Source organism: Miniopterus schreibersii (assembly GCF_964146895.1).
Source record: "Miniopterus schreibersii genome assembly, chromosome: 4".
NCBI lineage: Eukaryota > Metazoa > Chordata > Mammalia > Chiroptera > Miniopteridae > Miniopterus > Miniopterus schreibersii.
This window is the reverse complement of record NC_138105.1, coordinates 40,740,307-40,756,252: the sequence shown is the minus strand read 5'-3', so window position 1 is coordinate 40,756,252 and position 15,946 is coordinate 40,740,307. Positions and strand designations below refer to the sequence as shown.

General features: G+C 37.7%; 1 protein-coding gene across 4 annotated transcripts in view; it reads right to left on the bottom strand.

Annotated features, from left to right (window-relative positions):
* Positions 1-15,946, bottom strand: part of GAB1 (GRB2 associated binding protein 1) — a 119,934-nt gene that overhangs the window by 27,262 nt on the left and 76,726 nt on the right. For all 4 annotated transcript variants that reach the window (XM_081135329.1, XM_081135331.1, XM_081135330.1 and 1 more), the window contains exons 2-3: positions 10,649-10,943; positions 198-423 (exon numbers count right to left, since the gene is read on the bottom strand). In XM_081135329.1, the coding sequence (XP_080991455.1) occupies positions 198-423; positions 10,649-10,943 (521 nt within the window). The remainder of the gene's footprint in view (positions 1-197; positions 424-10,648; positions 10,944-15,946) is intronic.

Sequence of the window (15,946 nt, the reverse complement as noted above, 5' to 3'; positions counted from 1 at the left end):
AGTGGAGGGATACAAACTTGAAATAATATGCATAAAATATAAGCCTATATAGATGGTTTCTTTTAAACCTTCAAATCATAGTTTTAAAAGTTTAAAGGTAAGATTCCTAAATATGTACACACACACACACACACACACACACACACACACACACACACACACACACACACACACACACACGGGAATATGTGGTTTACCTGGTGGGTTCAGGCTTCTTGCTTTGACAGTTGATTAGCAAGAGGTAGTCTTGAGGGTCCTCCTGGATGTCAAGAGTCTCTATATGTGGTGGAAGGTTAATTAGCTGATACGGAGGAGGCTGGGCGACACAAGATGAGTCTACCTGGGCGGACGGTGGTGTTGTGATGACACCTGAAGATAAATCCGCTGGGGCTTGTAAGGAGCTGCCAGGGGGCTTCACAGGATCTGTGACACCAAAATATGACTATCACTCTCTATCCCATTGTAAGAAGTTTTTCTTAAGTAAAGCCACTTGAAAGTTTAGAGAAAAACTGTTTAAACACATGGAAACAGGCTAAATCATGATTGTGTCAATTAAAACAAATACGACCTAAGCAGCAACATTTATACAGAAAATAATTGGTTCATGTCAAAGAGATCTGAAGAGTAGGGATCTTTCTTCCAGAGGTTCTAACAGTCTTTCATGTTGAGGCTTCTGGAAAGGAAGATGATCTTCGATGTTCTATAATCTTAGCACAAAAGGCAGATTTTTTCCCCCATGATGACAAAGTGCTTCCTGAGCCAACCTTCCAAGGTGACCTATGTTATCAGGTGGAACCTACAGGTGCATGGTGTTGTGAATACCAGGCCCAGCTCTTGACCTCATCTGTACTCTGCTGTCCATCCTTTCTACTTCTCAGCCGACTGGGGAGAACGAGTTCTAACTGCGGGATTCACGTTCAGGGGAAGAGCTTTTCTTTAAGGCACCACCTCTTTCCTGAGCGCATCGTCTCATTTTCATTGACTGGATTTCTATAGGATTTTCATGTCAGCAAATAAGTAATTTATTAACTATGTTCTGAGAAGACATATGAAAATAGCTCAACTGGGTAGAATGAAGTAATTTAAAATGAGTTGAAAATCTAAAAATAAAATCCCACTGTAATCACTGACGCAACTAAGTAAAATTTTAAGGGCCCAGAATAAAAATTCTGTTACTCTCGTTAGAAATGAACGGCTATAAATCCAGAAAAAGGTAAATGCTCCTATATGAATAAACACATTTGTTTATTGTCTATGTTAGAAAATATTAATTCTGAAATATATTCATATTCTATTCGTTACGTCAACATGCTCTACCAAGTAAAATCAAATGCAGGCCATTTGGCCTGTTCATCACCAGGGAGTAGCTCCATGCCAGCTCTGTGTTCTCTAGATACTATAGCAGACGTCCACACGCTTTTTTGATCGGGTCTTTATGCATTCCACTTTAATATTCATATAGGTACCACGGCAAAGTTTACAGAGCTCATTTGATAACTTCTTCCCAGACACAGAAACTCAAATCCTAATTGTAAAGTTCTAATAACACATAATATGATTAACTGCCACAGTTTCTATTTCATCGTGGGTCCCCAAATCAAACACAAAGGATCAGAGCCTGTGCTCCCCTGTGCCTTACGTGTGGTATTTGCACAAAAACGTTTCGCTTGCCTAGTAAAAATCCACTCGGCACTTTCTCTGACAAGCTGAAAGAGAGCAAAGCGAGGCACACTCGCAAATCTGCAAGACCATTTGCCTACATGTGTGTAGTTTGAAATTTGCCCCTGAAGAAATTTGTGAGTCCTAACAGATGCTAATGAAGTTTGAAAACATCTTTCGGTTGGAGAATTTGGCCTGAGTAAACGGAAGCTCAGCTAATGTCTAACATTTTATCTTTGTTACGTTGCATGCAATGTCCAATCTTCAAGCAAGCTCGTCTAACAAAATCCGACACTTTTTGCCAGTTCATTAATTAATTCCTTCTTATTTATGAAAGGCGAGAACAGAAAATGGTGAGGAAAGAAAATGAATTTTTGGACATTTATACAACATAATGCCATTATTTCAGAGGGAATCATACGTATTGCATCCTGTCTAAAAGATGTTGAGTATAAATAGTGTACATAACAGGCCCTAAGAAGTGTTTTACTGTTTTGCTTGAGTTGCAAATATACAGAGATTTATTTAAGGGGATTTAAAATGCAACAGATTAATCAGTGACTCAGAGTAAATCCTTGTGATTTGTTAAACTTAAGGGAACTATGAAAAATATTTACCTTTAAAGAAGAGCTTAAGAAAGATATATATAACACTGAGGAGAAAAACAAAAGGCAGAGGGATTAGAAAGCAGCTACTGTCTCCTACAGGCTGTATTCACAAGTATATTTTATATGCTTCTCCTTTCCTCTAGGGAGGGGCATGGTAAAACTGTAAAAGCCAGTTCAATTTTTAGTTCTGATCAAAACAAGATGAAACTAAACACAGGAAAAACAACACTAGAGAGAATAGAATGAGTTCTAGTTTTCAACTGTTAACTCCTAGAATAACTTTTCCAGGTGGTTGTTTTTATACATACACTTTCCCTTTAATATTTTTTCTAAACTTGATGCCTAGACGCTAAATGAACTGAGGGATTGATTCATCTTAAGTGGGGAAAAATCACCCAGCAGGGAGTCATGTTTTATCTGACCTTGTTTATGCACACAGTGGGACCATCTCATTTTCAATCTTCCATTTCTCCAATCTTTCTTCTCTTTCTTGTGAATGAAAAAAAGTATTTACCCTCTTTATAGGCGCAAGATTCTCTCAATCTTCTGAAAAAAGGGACTGGAATTCAAAGGCTCTCTCTTTTTTTTTTTTAATACCTATTCACAATATGGGAAAACATACATATAGCTGATCCTTGAACAACATGGGTTTCAACTGCAAGGATCCATCTTATATGGCGTTCAATAAATATACAGTTACCCCTCTGTATCCCCTCAGGTTTCACAACTCTGCATTCAGCCAACCGTGGATTGAAAACAGTAAATTCAATCCGTGGTTGGGCACCTGCAGATGTGGAGGGCAGAATGTATGTGTTGTTCTACACATAGATTATATGAGGGACTTTTTATATGACGGGCTTTTACAGAAGATCCTGGAACCAACCCCCTGCAGATACCAAGGAACGAATGAGTTTTGGGGGGAATTTTCAACTATGCAGAGACTGGCGCCCCTAAACCCTTGTATTGTTCAAGGGTCAACTGTACTTTTAAGGGGCAGGAACTAGCGAGAAACTTCTATTATGTTCATTACCAGGCTCACGAAAGAAAAGATCTTCAAACAGTTGTAAAAAGCAAACCCAAGCCTTCCAAACAACATGACATACAAAAGTCTTTAAAAGAAAGGCAACACTGCTCTACCACTTTGGCTCAGAAAATGCACTGTTTTCAAAGTTTTAGTCTTTGGATTATTTTACTCATGTTAATCTGACCATCTACTCAGCTCTGCATATTTTAATGCAAGCACTGCATTGTCTTAATATTCTCTAAATACAATTCTCTAAATACAATTTCTGGCCAAAGTTAGTCAACTGATCTGAAAAAGAAACTTCTGTTCCATCTTATAAAAACATGCGATTTACCCCAATTGGGCCCAAAAGGTAGTTGAGTGGACCATGTTTATTGCTTTTTGCCTCACTTAGGTTTCTAACTTCTGCTCTTTCCAAGTAATGCTGGGATGCAGTTTCTGAGAACCCAATGTCAGTTTAGGGGTTGCTTACGTGTGTAAAATTATTTCCTGTCTTTTAATTCAGAAGCATGAAAAGTGTAATTAGCATCCATTAAAGGAATAATAAGCTATTGGAGCAAACTCCTAATTGAATTTTACTTAGAAAACTAATAAACACTGCTAAGGAAAGCCTTAACCAGCTTTAGGTGGAGAGAAGTAGGTGAGTATATGAGGGGAACCGCAAATAATAAATTGGCCCGCAACTGTCCCTAGCTTAATGCATAGTTTTATCCTATTGGAAACCCTAATGCCATCACAGAAGTTGGGTTGCCCTGATAATGCCTCTAAACATTCAAAATAATATATGTATTTTTCTAACAAGAGCCTCTGCCCAGGGAAGCAATTCTCCTCTTTCTTATTGGTAAGGTAGGATATTTCAAAGTTGATGTCATAGGTCCCCTGATTTTGTCACTACTAACATACTGCACCTGAGCATGTGGTAATAAAACTGTGGTGTGGCTCATGTGCTTGTCAGGAGACCAGGGGAGAACCTTTTCTCTAAAGCTGGGCGACATTTGGTGAAAGAATATGTTCTTGGTTTCTACTGCAAAAGTGTTACCTTTATGCTCACAATTAATGGTACAGAGGTCAAGGTTACTAGGTTTCTACTGATTACTAACTTATCCGGTCTGTTGAATTTTTTTTTTTCCTGCAAAGAGAAGCACTTTGAATAGATCTATGTCTAACTTAGCAAATAAAGGTCCACAAAGAGTATGCATTATCATTAGTGCTAAAATAATCTTCTAACTTCTGAACAGACCACTTTTTAATGAAAGAACATTTTATAAAGGTAAATCTCACAAATGGATACAAACAAAAAACAGCAGTAGTTGCAATTTCCAGTGAAGCAACCTGTAGTTTCTTCTATTTATTTAATCAAATATGGAAGACCTCTAATCAGCCCAATCTCTTTAATGTGTTTCAAGTAGAAAAGTTTTTATCTTATTTGTTATGACCATCTCCTTCACAGATTGTGAAAATTTTCTTGAGACTTTGAAAATAAACCTTTAGGAAGTGGTGACAAATGCCGAATTCTTATCCCAGAGGTCTGATGACTTCAGAATCGCTTGTAGGGTATTTTAGAAATCTAGGTGCCTGGGGTCCACCTCAGAAGACTCAATGAATCAAGATCTTAAAGGCAGTAGCTTGAAAATGTGTAATAAAACAAAACAAACTCTCTGGTTGACTTGGTGCCCAGGAAAATGCAAATTAAAACCACTGTGCAATATCACTACACATTCCCTAGAATGGCTAAAATGAATGACCGAAAATACCAGTGTTGGTGAGAATGCAGAGTAACTGAAAGTCTCATACACTGCTGGTAGAAAAGCAACTGATACAATAACTTTGGAAAACTAAAGCTACTAAATCTTCTAATGCTAAATGTATATATACGTCCTATAATGTAGCAATTCCACTCATGGTTATATACCCCCCAAAACTAAGGGTTCATGGCCATCAAAAGACACATATAAGAATGGTCACAACAGTTTTACTTGTATTAACTAAAAACTAGAAACAACCCAAATGTCCACTGACATTTGAATTGATGAACAGTTTGTTATATAGTCACACAATGGAATGCTACACGGGATTAAGAACTGCTCCGTGCTACAGGGGTGAATCCCGCAGACCTAATATTGGGAAGAACAAGCCAGGCTCAAAGGTTTTATTTATACAAAGTCTAACTACAGGCAAAACTAATCTACAGTTATAAACACAAAATAATGGTTATATTTGGGCTTTGGGGGTGGGGGGGAGTTCCTGGGAAGAAGCATGAGAAAACCTTTTGGGGACTGGAAATTTTCATTTCTTGATCTGAGTGGCAATTATACAGACTTCTATTTGTATATATAGATAAAGGTGGATATATAAAACTATATTGGACTGTACACTTAAGTTCTGTGCTTTTTCATAGTAATGAGTGATACCCAAGTAAAAAATAATGAATAAAAAGAAATTTAAAAGTTCCCTAATTAAGAAACACTACTATGTGGAATCTAAAGAACTTAATAAACTGATGAACAGAATAGATTCAATGACACGGAAGCATGGATTGGACTGACGAATGTCAGAGAGATGGAGGAAGGCGGGTGGGTGGAGGGGGAGAGAGTAACCAAAGAATTTATATGCATATACGCACAACCCAAGGACACGGACAAGGGTGGGGAGAGAGACTGGGGAGGGGGGTGGGACAGGGTGGAGTGGGTCATTGGGAAGAAAAAGGGACATCTGTAATATTTTAAACAAAAATAAAATTTAAAAGTGAAACAATAAAATCCCTAAAGATAAAAAAAAAAAAAAAAAAGAAACACCACTTTACAGGAAGGGAGCACATGTATACTCTTACATGTTAGTTTAACCTACTTTTATTCTAATTATTTTTTTTTACATTTTTTGTATTAGTTTCAGTTGTACAACACAGTGGTCAGACAATCATACACTCTACTAACCTACTTTCCCAAAGAGAAGAAAATCGAACAGAGAATCACACTATTCTTTCTAAGCCACTATTACCTAGGCATGTTGAGAAAAGCTACTCAACCGATAAGAGGCAGCTTTCTAACGGCACATCCTAAAATTAGACCAGGAGCTGGCTGCATACGAGCCCTAGGCTGTGTGTGCTTCCCGGCACTTGTTCAGCAGACTTACCAGCTTCCAAGTCGGTGTAGAAACAAAAATAAATCTGCCCATTTCCAAGAAAAACAAAAGAAATTAGTTTTTACCCTCAAACCTACTAAATAAAAACATTCATAGGAACCACACACAGTTCAACCAGCTGAAATTTAAAAACAGATTCAGTATGCCAGCATTCTGAGTAGTCAATAATAGCTGTGGTCACCTGGGGCAGCGGAAATAACATGGTAACGATATTTTGAGAGGTTCCTGGAATCAAAACACAGGTCAGAGTTTTCCCCTTTCCTTTTGTTTTCAGGAGAAAATTAGTTATTCTCCTAGGGACTGGGAATAGTTATTTTCGCAGACTGTAATATCCAAGCAGAGTCTACTTCTTCCCATGTCTAGCCTGAACTAGTATAATGAAATATCATTTTGTGTTATCAGTTTTAAGCCAAGAGTGGGAGCATCTTCAACTCTCTGAAATGGAAAAAGCACAAGGCTCAGGGGAGAGATCTAGGTAAAAACAAAAACACCTCTTTAGTGATTGGAGGGGGGACCTATTTGGAAGCAAGAGAATATAAAGCAGGCAGTAAAGACATTTTGATATTTACCTTGTCATATTAAACTGTATGAATATAATCAAAGAGGATAACAGCAGTTCTCGGAGGTTTAGAATTTGGTACAAATCTTCAAATGTGTAGATTTTTTTAAAAAAGGGCACCTAGCAAAGTCAGCTACTCCAAATGAATAAGGAAATACAGTGGTTGATCTTAAAACCTTTTTTTGCAGTTTAGCTGCTATGCATCAAAACCCCAAATTATAGAGTGAAATAAAATATTTTTGTGGTTCCTTGATACTATACAATGAAGGATTGTTCATTTTTTACTGATTTCTTCCAAGAAACTCAAGTCTTCAACACAGTATAGTCAGACATTTCTAACTGGCTATTTGAAGGATGGCCAGGATAAACTTGTAAAATATCTAAATTGTAGAATTAAAATAAATAAATGCAGTTACATTTAGATACAGCTTATGAACTAAATTTAGAAAGCGTTGGCAAATTGAAGTCCTTAGGGGCCTGTTTCAATGAACAGATAAAAATGATTTGCGATTAGCATAGCTGTTCTTGGTAAGCAACTTAGATTATATATATCAAATTTGCTTAATCATACTATGCATTTTCTTACAACCTCCCCTTTTATGGATATTGTGAAGATAAAAAGTTCACAAATTGAGATTCACTTCTAATCTGTTTTATAGGGATTTGGGAGTTTGGTCACTGAAGAGGTCAGTGTACTTTTCAAGTTTCGGAACTTCCCCCTCTCCTGAAAGTGGTAAGTTTATAAAGTGAAAATAGGCAAAGACATTGTGATGAGTTCTGACTACAAAGAAAATGTTCTGCTAAGTACAAAAATAAAGGTCTCAGTACATTATCTATAGTCACAGAGCCATTTAAAACTCAACTCTCTGAAATGGGAAGAGCATAGGGCTCACGGGGACAGGTCTAGGTAATGGGCAGATCTACCTGTGCTTTTCCTCACCCTCTTAAGACTCAATCAGCTGCTATCTATCCGTATTTTTTTCTTCAGCAGACTACTTATCAACAGGTATATAATTCCTAGGTCATCTTCCTGTCTCTCCTACTAGACTGACAGCAAGCTCCACAAGGGCAAGAACTGTATTAAGACAGTACCACAGTAGCATTCTTTAATATTCCATGTTAATTATACTTTAATATTACATATTAATACTTTATCAAATACACATTATATAAATTAAATACATTTTAAAGTATAATTTTATATATGTATGTGAAAAATATATATAATCTTGCACTCATCAACTAATAAATTTTTGGGCACGAGTCCTCTCCCACTAGATGCTCATTCTGTGTGTTTAACGTCGGCCATCTGTCTCCCTGGCTAGACACCCAGTAGATATTGGTTGAATAAATGCTCAAAGCCTAGTAGAGTGCTGGCAAACTCAGACAAAACTTTTCTTCTTCTCAGAGCTGACTGGGTGTTCATCAAGGTCCCAGGTGATAAGAATCATAATAAAGTGGACAAATGGACCAGATGCCATGCCTTAAAACTTACAAAATTAATCTGGAACACTTGAGCATTAGAAATTCTTTTTTTTTAAAAAAAATATGTTTTTATTGATTTTAGAGACCGAGAAAGAGGGAGAGGGAGGGGCAGAGAGAGAGAGAGAGAGAGAGAGAAACTTCGATTGGCTGCCTCCCACACTCACCCTGATCCAGGATCCAGTCCGCAACCTGGGCATGTGCCCTGACTGGGAATTGAACCGGCGACCTTTCAGTGCACAGGACTATCCTCAACCAACTGAGCCACACTGGCCAGGACAAGCATTAGAAATTCTAATTTGTGGGGTTCTCAACACTACTCACCCTCAAATGGGCTTCCAAAAACTAGACAATCATATTCCTTAACTGAAAAATGTAGCTCCTCTAAGGGGGGCATCTCATTTCTTTTGTTAAATATATTTAGGAGAATAATAAAGAAAACAAAGAGAGATGGAAGAACACCTACTTAGTCTTTCAGATCAGTCGAATCTATACAAGCAACCAATGGGGACAGAAGTCTACCTTTATGTCTCCCAAACAAATTCTAAATTGAAAAGGCAGCAGGCAAAAGAATACCAACAAAAAGATTGTACAACGACTTAAATTATTTTAACTGAAAATCCATCACATAACAAATTTAATGTGGTATCCAAATCCAATAATTTTCATTACTGAGTGGTTGTTAAGTAACCATTAAATAAAAAGCTATCTCATTTGTGTCTTTAACTTTAAAATCCTCCACTGCACTCAAATACAGACTACATATGCAAACAAGAAAGAAAAGCAGTTTAACTGGAGTTAGAAATAATCCCCCTCACCTACTTAAAATGTGAACACATTTAATAACTTCACAAAAACAACTGAAGCCTTAATTCCCCACATGAAACACCGTCTTGAGGCTTTTCATCGCTAGAGCTCTGGTGAAGGGTGAAGGGCTCTCGTTCACTAGCCGCCTCCTGTCTAAGCGGGGCGCCTCCTCCCTCTCTCTGCGCTGTTCCCTTGGGCATTCTGGAGTCCTTACCAAGGGGTTTCCCCGACCCCACTGGGCCAACCCCAGCCCTGGAAGGCCCTTCTCCTGGGCTGCTGACTGGCCAGAGAGGAAACAGCATGCTGACCTGAGCTAATCAGAGATGATTACTGTTTCACTTCAATCCCAAACTTGATGTTGATTGTTAATAGTTTCTCCACCCCTTGCTGAATCTCCAGCACTCCTAAATATAGATATTTGGAAACTCACACTTGTGAACTTGAGTATAACCATGAAGACAATAGGGTCAAAGACATTATTCCTGATTCTTGGCCCTGCAAACCGAACTTTGTACTGGAGTCGCTTGTGTAGGTTCTTAGTGTTTGCTTGACAAGGAAGAGAAGTGGACAGGGAATATGTGGTCAGGACAGCTACATAAATGCACCTGGAGAGGAATTCCACTCGTAAAATTCTTCCTGAGGCCTCTTTGCACGCCAGGCACCCCAAATCTCAGATCCTCAAGCAACTCTCGCCTTGCCCTCTGGAGTCAAGCAGAATTAGATTCCTCCTCTTGGTCCTTCCTCTCTCTAGCCCCTAAGCCTGGAGGGTTCTGTATCCCTCTTTTCACTAATGTAGAAATTCTACTCCCTTCAAAAGTCTACAATTTACAATTTATCTTCCTCTGAGAAGCTTTCTTATGTAAACCTTGAGCCCCCTCTTACCCCTGTGGCAGGTAAACTCATTGGTTTATTACTTTTTCATCACGTTCTGTGATTGATTCTCACTTGCTTTTCATAGGTACGCTAAACGCCATGGCAACATAGTTTAAAAAATAACTAAAGAGTTAAGTTGAGCCACATGAAAATGCTGCTTTTAATAGGTCAAAAACAGCAGTGTTCTAAGGTTCAACTTCACATTTATATAGGAATTCAAGAAAGGCTCTGAAATAGTATGTCTTCTTGTCACCTTCTTCTTAAGGACATTTATTTAGACATTGCCCCCACAATGGTTACATTTTTCTTTTTAAAACCTATAAAAAGTTTCTGCCCAAACTGATTAAAGGGTTTAGCTGCTTTCTCCAAATGTTATCATTATTATAAAAAAAAATCCCAAGTATTATGTTGTATAACTGAAATAAAAAATTCTGTAACAGTCCTAAAACTGTAGTAATAAAGGAGAGAGGCTGAGTAACAAAGACCCGACCTTACCTTCTTCTGTAGGATTAAACCCACAGATGTCGCAAATACAACGGACCCACTTATTCATCTCTTCCTCACTGTCCGCCACCAGGTAGAAAATCCGGTCAATGGTGTTGATATCAAAAATGTAGCTGTTTTCAAACTCCTTTTTGTTAAATGTTAATCCGGCATCGACTTGCTGACAGAGATTTAAGTCGATGATGCGGATGGGCTTCTTGGCGTGATCATGTTTGTAATATTCCAGGACGTCTGGATCTCCAGTCAAACGGCCGCTGCGCAACACGAACCACCTCCTCTTCCATGCCTGGGCACGAAGCACAAACATCCAGCTCGTATTAGCTTGAGACACTTTTCAAGATGCACATATATCCATCAAATTTACAAAGGCATTATCCAGAGAAAGTCATGTACAATGTTTTATTTATTTCCAACGAATTATCACCACTCCGGCAGAGTTTACCAATGCCCAAATTAACTTAATGCGTGCATATACAAATTTATTATTTTCTATTGGGTTTTCTAATAGAATATTAGAAGATATTGATTGATATCATAAGATATTACACCAAGATGTAGTATCAAGTCAACAAAACAAAGAAGATTTCGTTTTTACTAATTAAAAAAGCAGTGGTTTCAACAAATAATGCTAGAATAACTGGATATCTACATGCAGAATCATGAAGTCAGAGTCTTGTCTTACATCATATAAAAATTAGTTCAAAATGGACCAAAAACTTAAATGTAAGAGCTAAAACTATAAAACTCTTAGATGAAAACATAGGGGAAAGCTTCATGGCATTATATTTGGCAATGACTTCTTGGATATGGCACAGAAAACAAAAAAAAATAAGTAAACCGAACGGCTTCAAAATGTATAACTTTTAGCCCAGCCAGGGTGCTCAGTGGTTGAGCGTCAACCTATGATCCAGCGAACATGCGTAGCTTGCAGGCTCGATCCCCAGCAGGGGGCGTGCAGGAGGCAGCCAATCAATGGCTCTCTCTCATCACTGATGTTTCTCTCTCTCTCTCTCCCTCTCCCTTCCTTTCTCTGAAATCAATAAAAACATTTAAAAATATATAACTTTTATACATTGAAGGATATGACCAACAGAGTAAAAAGGCAACTCAAAGAAAGAGAGAACATATTTGCAAGTCATATATCTGATAAGAAATTAATGTCCAGAACACATAAAGAACTCCTATAACTCAATAACAACAAAAATAAACCACCCAATTAAAAAATGTACAAAGGGTTTGAATAGACTCTGCAAAGTTACACAATTAGCCAATAAGCACATGAAAAGATGTTCAGTATCATATATCATTGAGAAATGCAAATCAAAACCACAAACAGATACCACTTTGTACATAGTAAAGTGACTATTATTGAAAAAGCGGAAAATAAATGTTTTGTACTGCTGGTAGAAATATATAACAGCCTAACTGTTGTGAAATAGGTATGGCAGTTCCTTAAAAAATTCCAGTTGTGGATATATATCCAAATGAATTTCAATCAAAGCCTCAAACAGGTATTTGTACACCTATATTCACAGCAGCATTATTCATAACAGTCGAACACTGGAAGCAACCCAAGTGTCTACTGATGAATGACGATACATACATTGTGGCGTGTGTGTATATATATTACTCAGCCTTAAAAGGAAAGAAAATTCTGACACGTGCTATAACATGGATGAACCTTGAGATGTTACAGTAAGTGAAATAAGCCAGTTCCAAAAGAACAAAAATTGTACAATTCCACTTACATTAGGTACCTATAATAATCAACTTCATAAAGACAGAAAGCCAGGGGTTGAGGGGAAAGGGACATGAGGAGTTAGTGTTAATGGGTAGAGTTTCAGTTTGGGAAGATGAACTTCTGGAGATGGATGGTAGTGATGGCTGAACATCAACGTGAATGTACTCAGTGCCACTGAACTGCATACTTAAAAATGGTTAAAATGGTAAATTTTGTTATGTATATCTTACGACAGCTTTTTTTAACAGTATTTTTTCATGCTTTAATATCATGCCGTAAAGAATACACATAAAGGTGCTTCTTCAAAAACACTCCTTCATATTCAAGCTATAGGTCTCTCTCTCTCTGTGGGGCTAAGGGGTGGGGGTGGGGGGTAAAAATGGGTATAGAAGCTTTCCTGGTTTCCTGGAAAATAAGCCAAGAAATGGCGTATGTCTTCCTTTTGGCCAGATTGCTTGCTGTTCAGACTACATAAATAAGAAATGTATTTTTTATTAATCCTCACCTGAGGAACTGTTTTTAAAATTGATTTGAGAGAGAGAGAGAAAGAGGTAAAGAGAAAGAGAGAGACATCGATTGGTTGCCTCTTACACACGCCCCGGCCAGGAATTGAACCTGAAACCCAGGCATGTGCCCTGACCGTTAATCAAACCTGCAACCTTTTGGTCTATGGGACTACATTCCAACCAACTGGCCAGGGCAAAAGCTGTATTCTTGAGTATGGGATACAACTTTTTTTAAGTCTTTTTCTTTCTCTTCCATATATTGACAGCCTGGACCTATACTCACCATGTACTGCCTGCAAAAGCTTTAGGACATTTTGAGTTGACTACTATGCCTAAAGAAGCCTAAAATTCTTTTACTATTACTGTCCCTAAAATCTATGTTGATCAAATAATAAAAGCAGGAGCAAATGACTAAAACAGTCAGCTTCCACAGTCTTTAAACCTAACATTTCTGCCCAGAAAAAAAATGAAGCCTTACTCCTCTCTGAAGGTCTTCCTGGTTGGCAGTCAGACTGCAAAGAAGCCGATTTTAACAAGTCTCGGTCACCTAGTAAGAGGCATTCTCTGCTCCAAACTGAACATGTGAGGATCCCCCAAGAAGACACTCCAGGAGGTGGAAGGACTGAGAAACATGACAATTTATGAACCCCAATGAAATCAAATATTCTTAATGGCCTCTGTACATTTCTGTTCGTTTGGAGGTCATGATGGAGCACCAGTCCCAACACCTCGACCCTCTGTTTCTGAAAAAGAATAAATAGTCCCTTCCACTAATAACTTGGGGTAATGACAGCTTTACACTTATGGTGATTTCAGAAATTTTATTCATAGCAGTAAATAAGTTTCGTGCTCTACATAGGTTAATTAGACAAAGAATGCACACACTGTCGGTACTGTAGCAAAGGCCAACTGCCCCAAAACATTATTTCTATTTCTTCCTTAACATATATCAGTCTATTTTTTAAAATCTGCTATCAAAAACAATACTAGTATGACACAATAGGGTCTCTATATTTTTTATGTTTTAAAAAATTTGGCATATGTAACACAAAAGGCATCAACTAAAAACTGCTTCATTTTATCCTGAAAAATACAGGTGAGAGGGAGACAAGGGGATTAACTAAAATCGTCCAATAGATGTTTGGACTTAGTCTCCATCTTGACATGAATCTATTTTGACTTGTCGTTCGCTGTCGGAGGTCCTAGGAAGCTATGACAATGGCCTGAGGCAGAGACAGAAAAAATGAAAACTAAATGGTCTGAGTGGTCCATAAACCAGCTCATTTGGTCTTTAATATCTTGGACAACTGTACCAATAACTTGGATAACTTAAAGTTTAGCATTATAACAGATTCTTTTAAGTTGTACACATTTAAGAAAAGCTAGATATATTAAGAAGTAAATCAATGAAGTTACCAGTCAATAAGTTATGGATTATATTGTAAAAACTATGCCAGGTACATGTGGAAAGAAATACAAGTAGGTAATTCACGATTCCTGCTCTTGAGGAGTTTACTGATTATGAAGAAACTGCTTTACTGTACACAAAAGTATTTGAGAACACAGCAACCCTGGCAAAATACCTGCAGAACCATGGCTAAGTGGACAGGCGTTCCTTCACGGAAACACGCAGTCCTCTAGCAAGGTTAGCAGAGAATCACGAAGGCCTAAAACATCAAGATTTTAATTTAACCTCTTAGTCTGACTGCAGCTCAAAAGTAAATGTAAATGATTGGTGTTCAGAAGAAGAGGGCAATGTGGAGTTCTACAGATGCTTTAGATAATATTGAAAAGTCAGAGTGTTAACTTCACATGAATTTAGCACTGGTTTCTGGATTACAAAAATCGGTTCAGTGTAAGACATCTATTTACTTCAAAATAAATAACTATCATCTCTCAGTAAAATTATGCCTTTATGGATACCTCTGTATCAGGTGGCAAGCCTGAAAAAGCAATAGAGAAGAAACAGAAAAGACAACACAGCATTATGTCATGTACCCACGGCTATCATGGAATCCTATTTTTTTAGTAAATGATTTCTCCAGATAGCGAAGGTTCCATCTTTAAACACAGAAGTGACTTTTTAAAACTTTACTGTCTCACATGAAAATCTCTCTAAATGCCTCACTACATAATTCATTGAATAAATCCATCCATTTCCCAATGATTCATAGGCATCAGTTTCTATAACTGCACTTCTGTGAAGCTCTGAGTGTTGGACTATATGGAGGGTGATGTGCCCCTATGCTAAATAGTGCCACATTGTTGGGCTCACAGAGTTCACCTATAATCGTTTTTATCAACTGTCACGCCTCCCTTCTAATAATATGGTTTATAAGTTGCTTCAGGAACCTTGCACATGCTGTTTCCTCAGTCCAGTATGTTTGTTCCCCCAGTCTTTACCAGGCTGACTCTAATCTTCAAGCCTTCTCTATCCTTAACACCCTCAACCCAACCCTCCCAATGGAAAGCAGGGCATAGTTTTAGGGACTCTATTACTTACCTATGTAGTGATTTCTGTAATTTTGCAATTCAATTTCTCTTTGTATTTATTTATATAGTATCTAACTCCCTGAAGACAGTGACCATATCTACTTTATTTGCCATTAATTACTCAATGCATTGCATGTGCCTGGTGCCTAGAAATATTTGTACAATAAACAGAATTCCCCTATGACTATAAAGCTGTAAAATTTTTTGAGAACATTAGATTAACTATATGGACACATTGAAGAGAAAGGTGTGCTTTCGAAACATCTTCCATTTGAAGAAAAGGGCTCCAATAGTTAACATATACATAATAAACTAAACATAACTAAGACAGTTTTTATCAAAACACATGCACAAAACATCTTGGGAAAATGACAAAAAGAGAAAAGAAGGAAATGTGTCCTTTTGCTACAGCTTATGTGTCACTCTTTCGTCTTCTGGTTAACTGTGCCTCCCCCCCCCCCCATTTATTTCACTGCTTCTCTGGTGAACGATATTGTTAAAATGTACAGGGCACTTGGAAACTAAAATAAACAGCCAAGAAATGAGTAG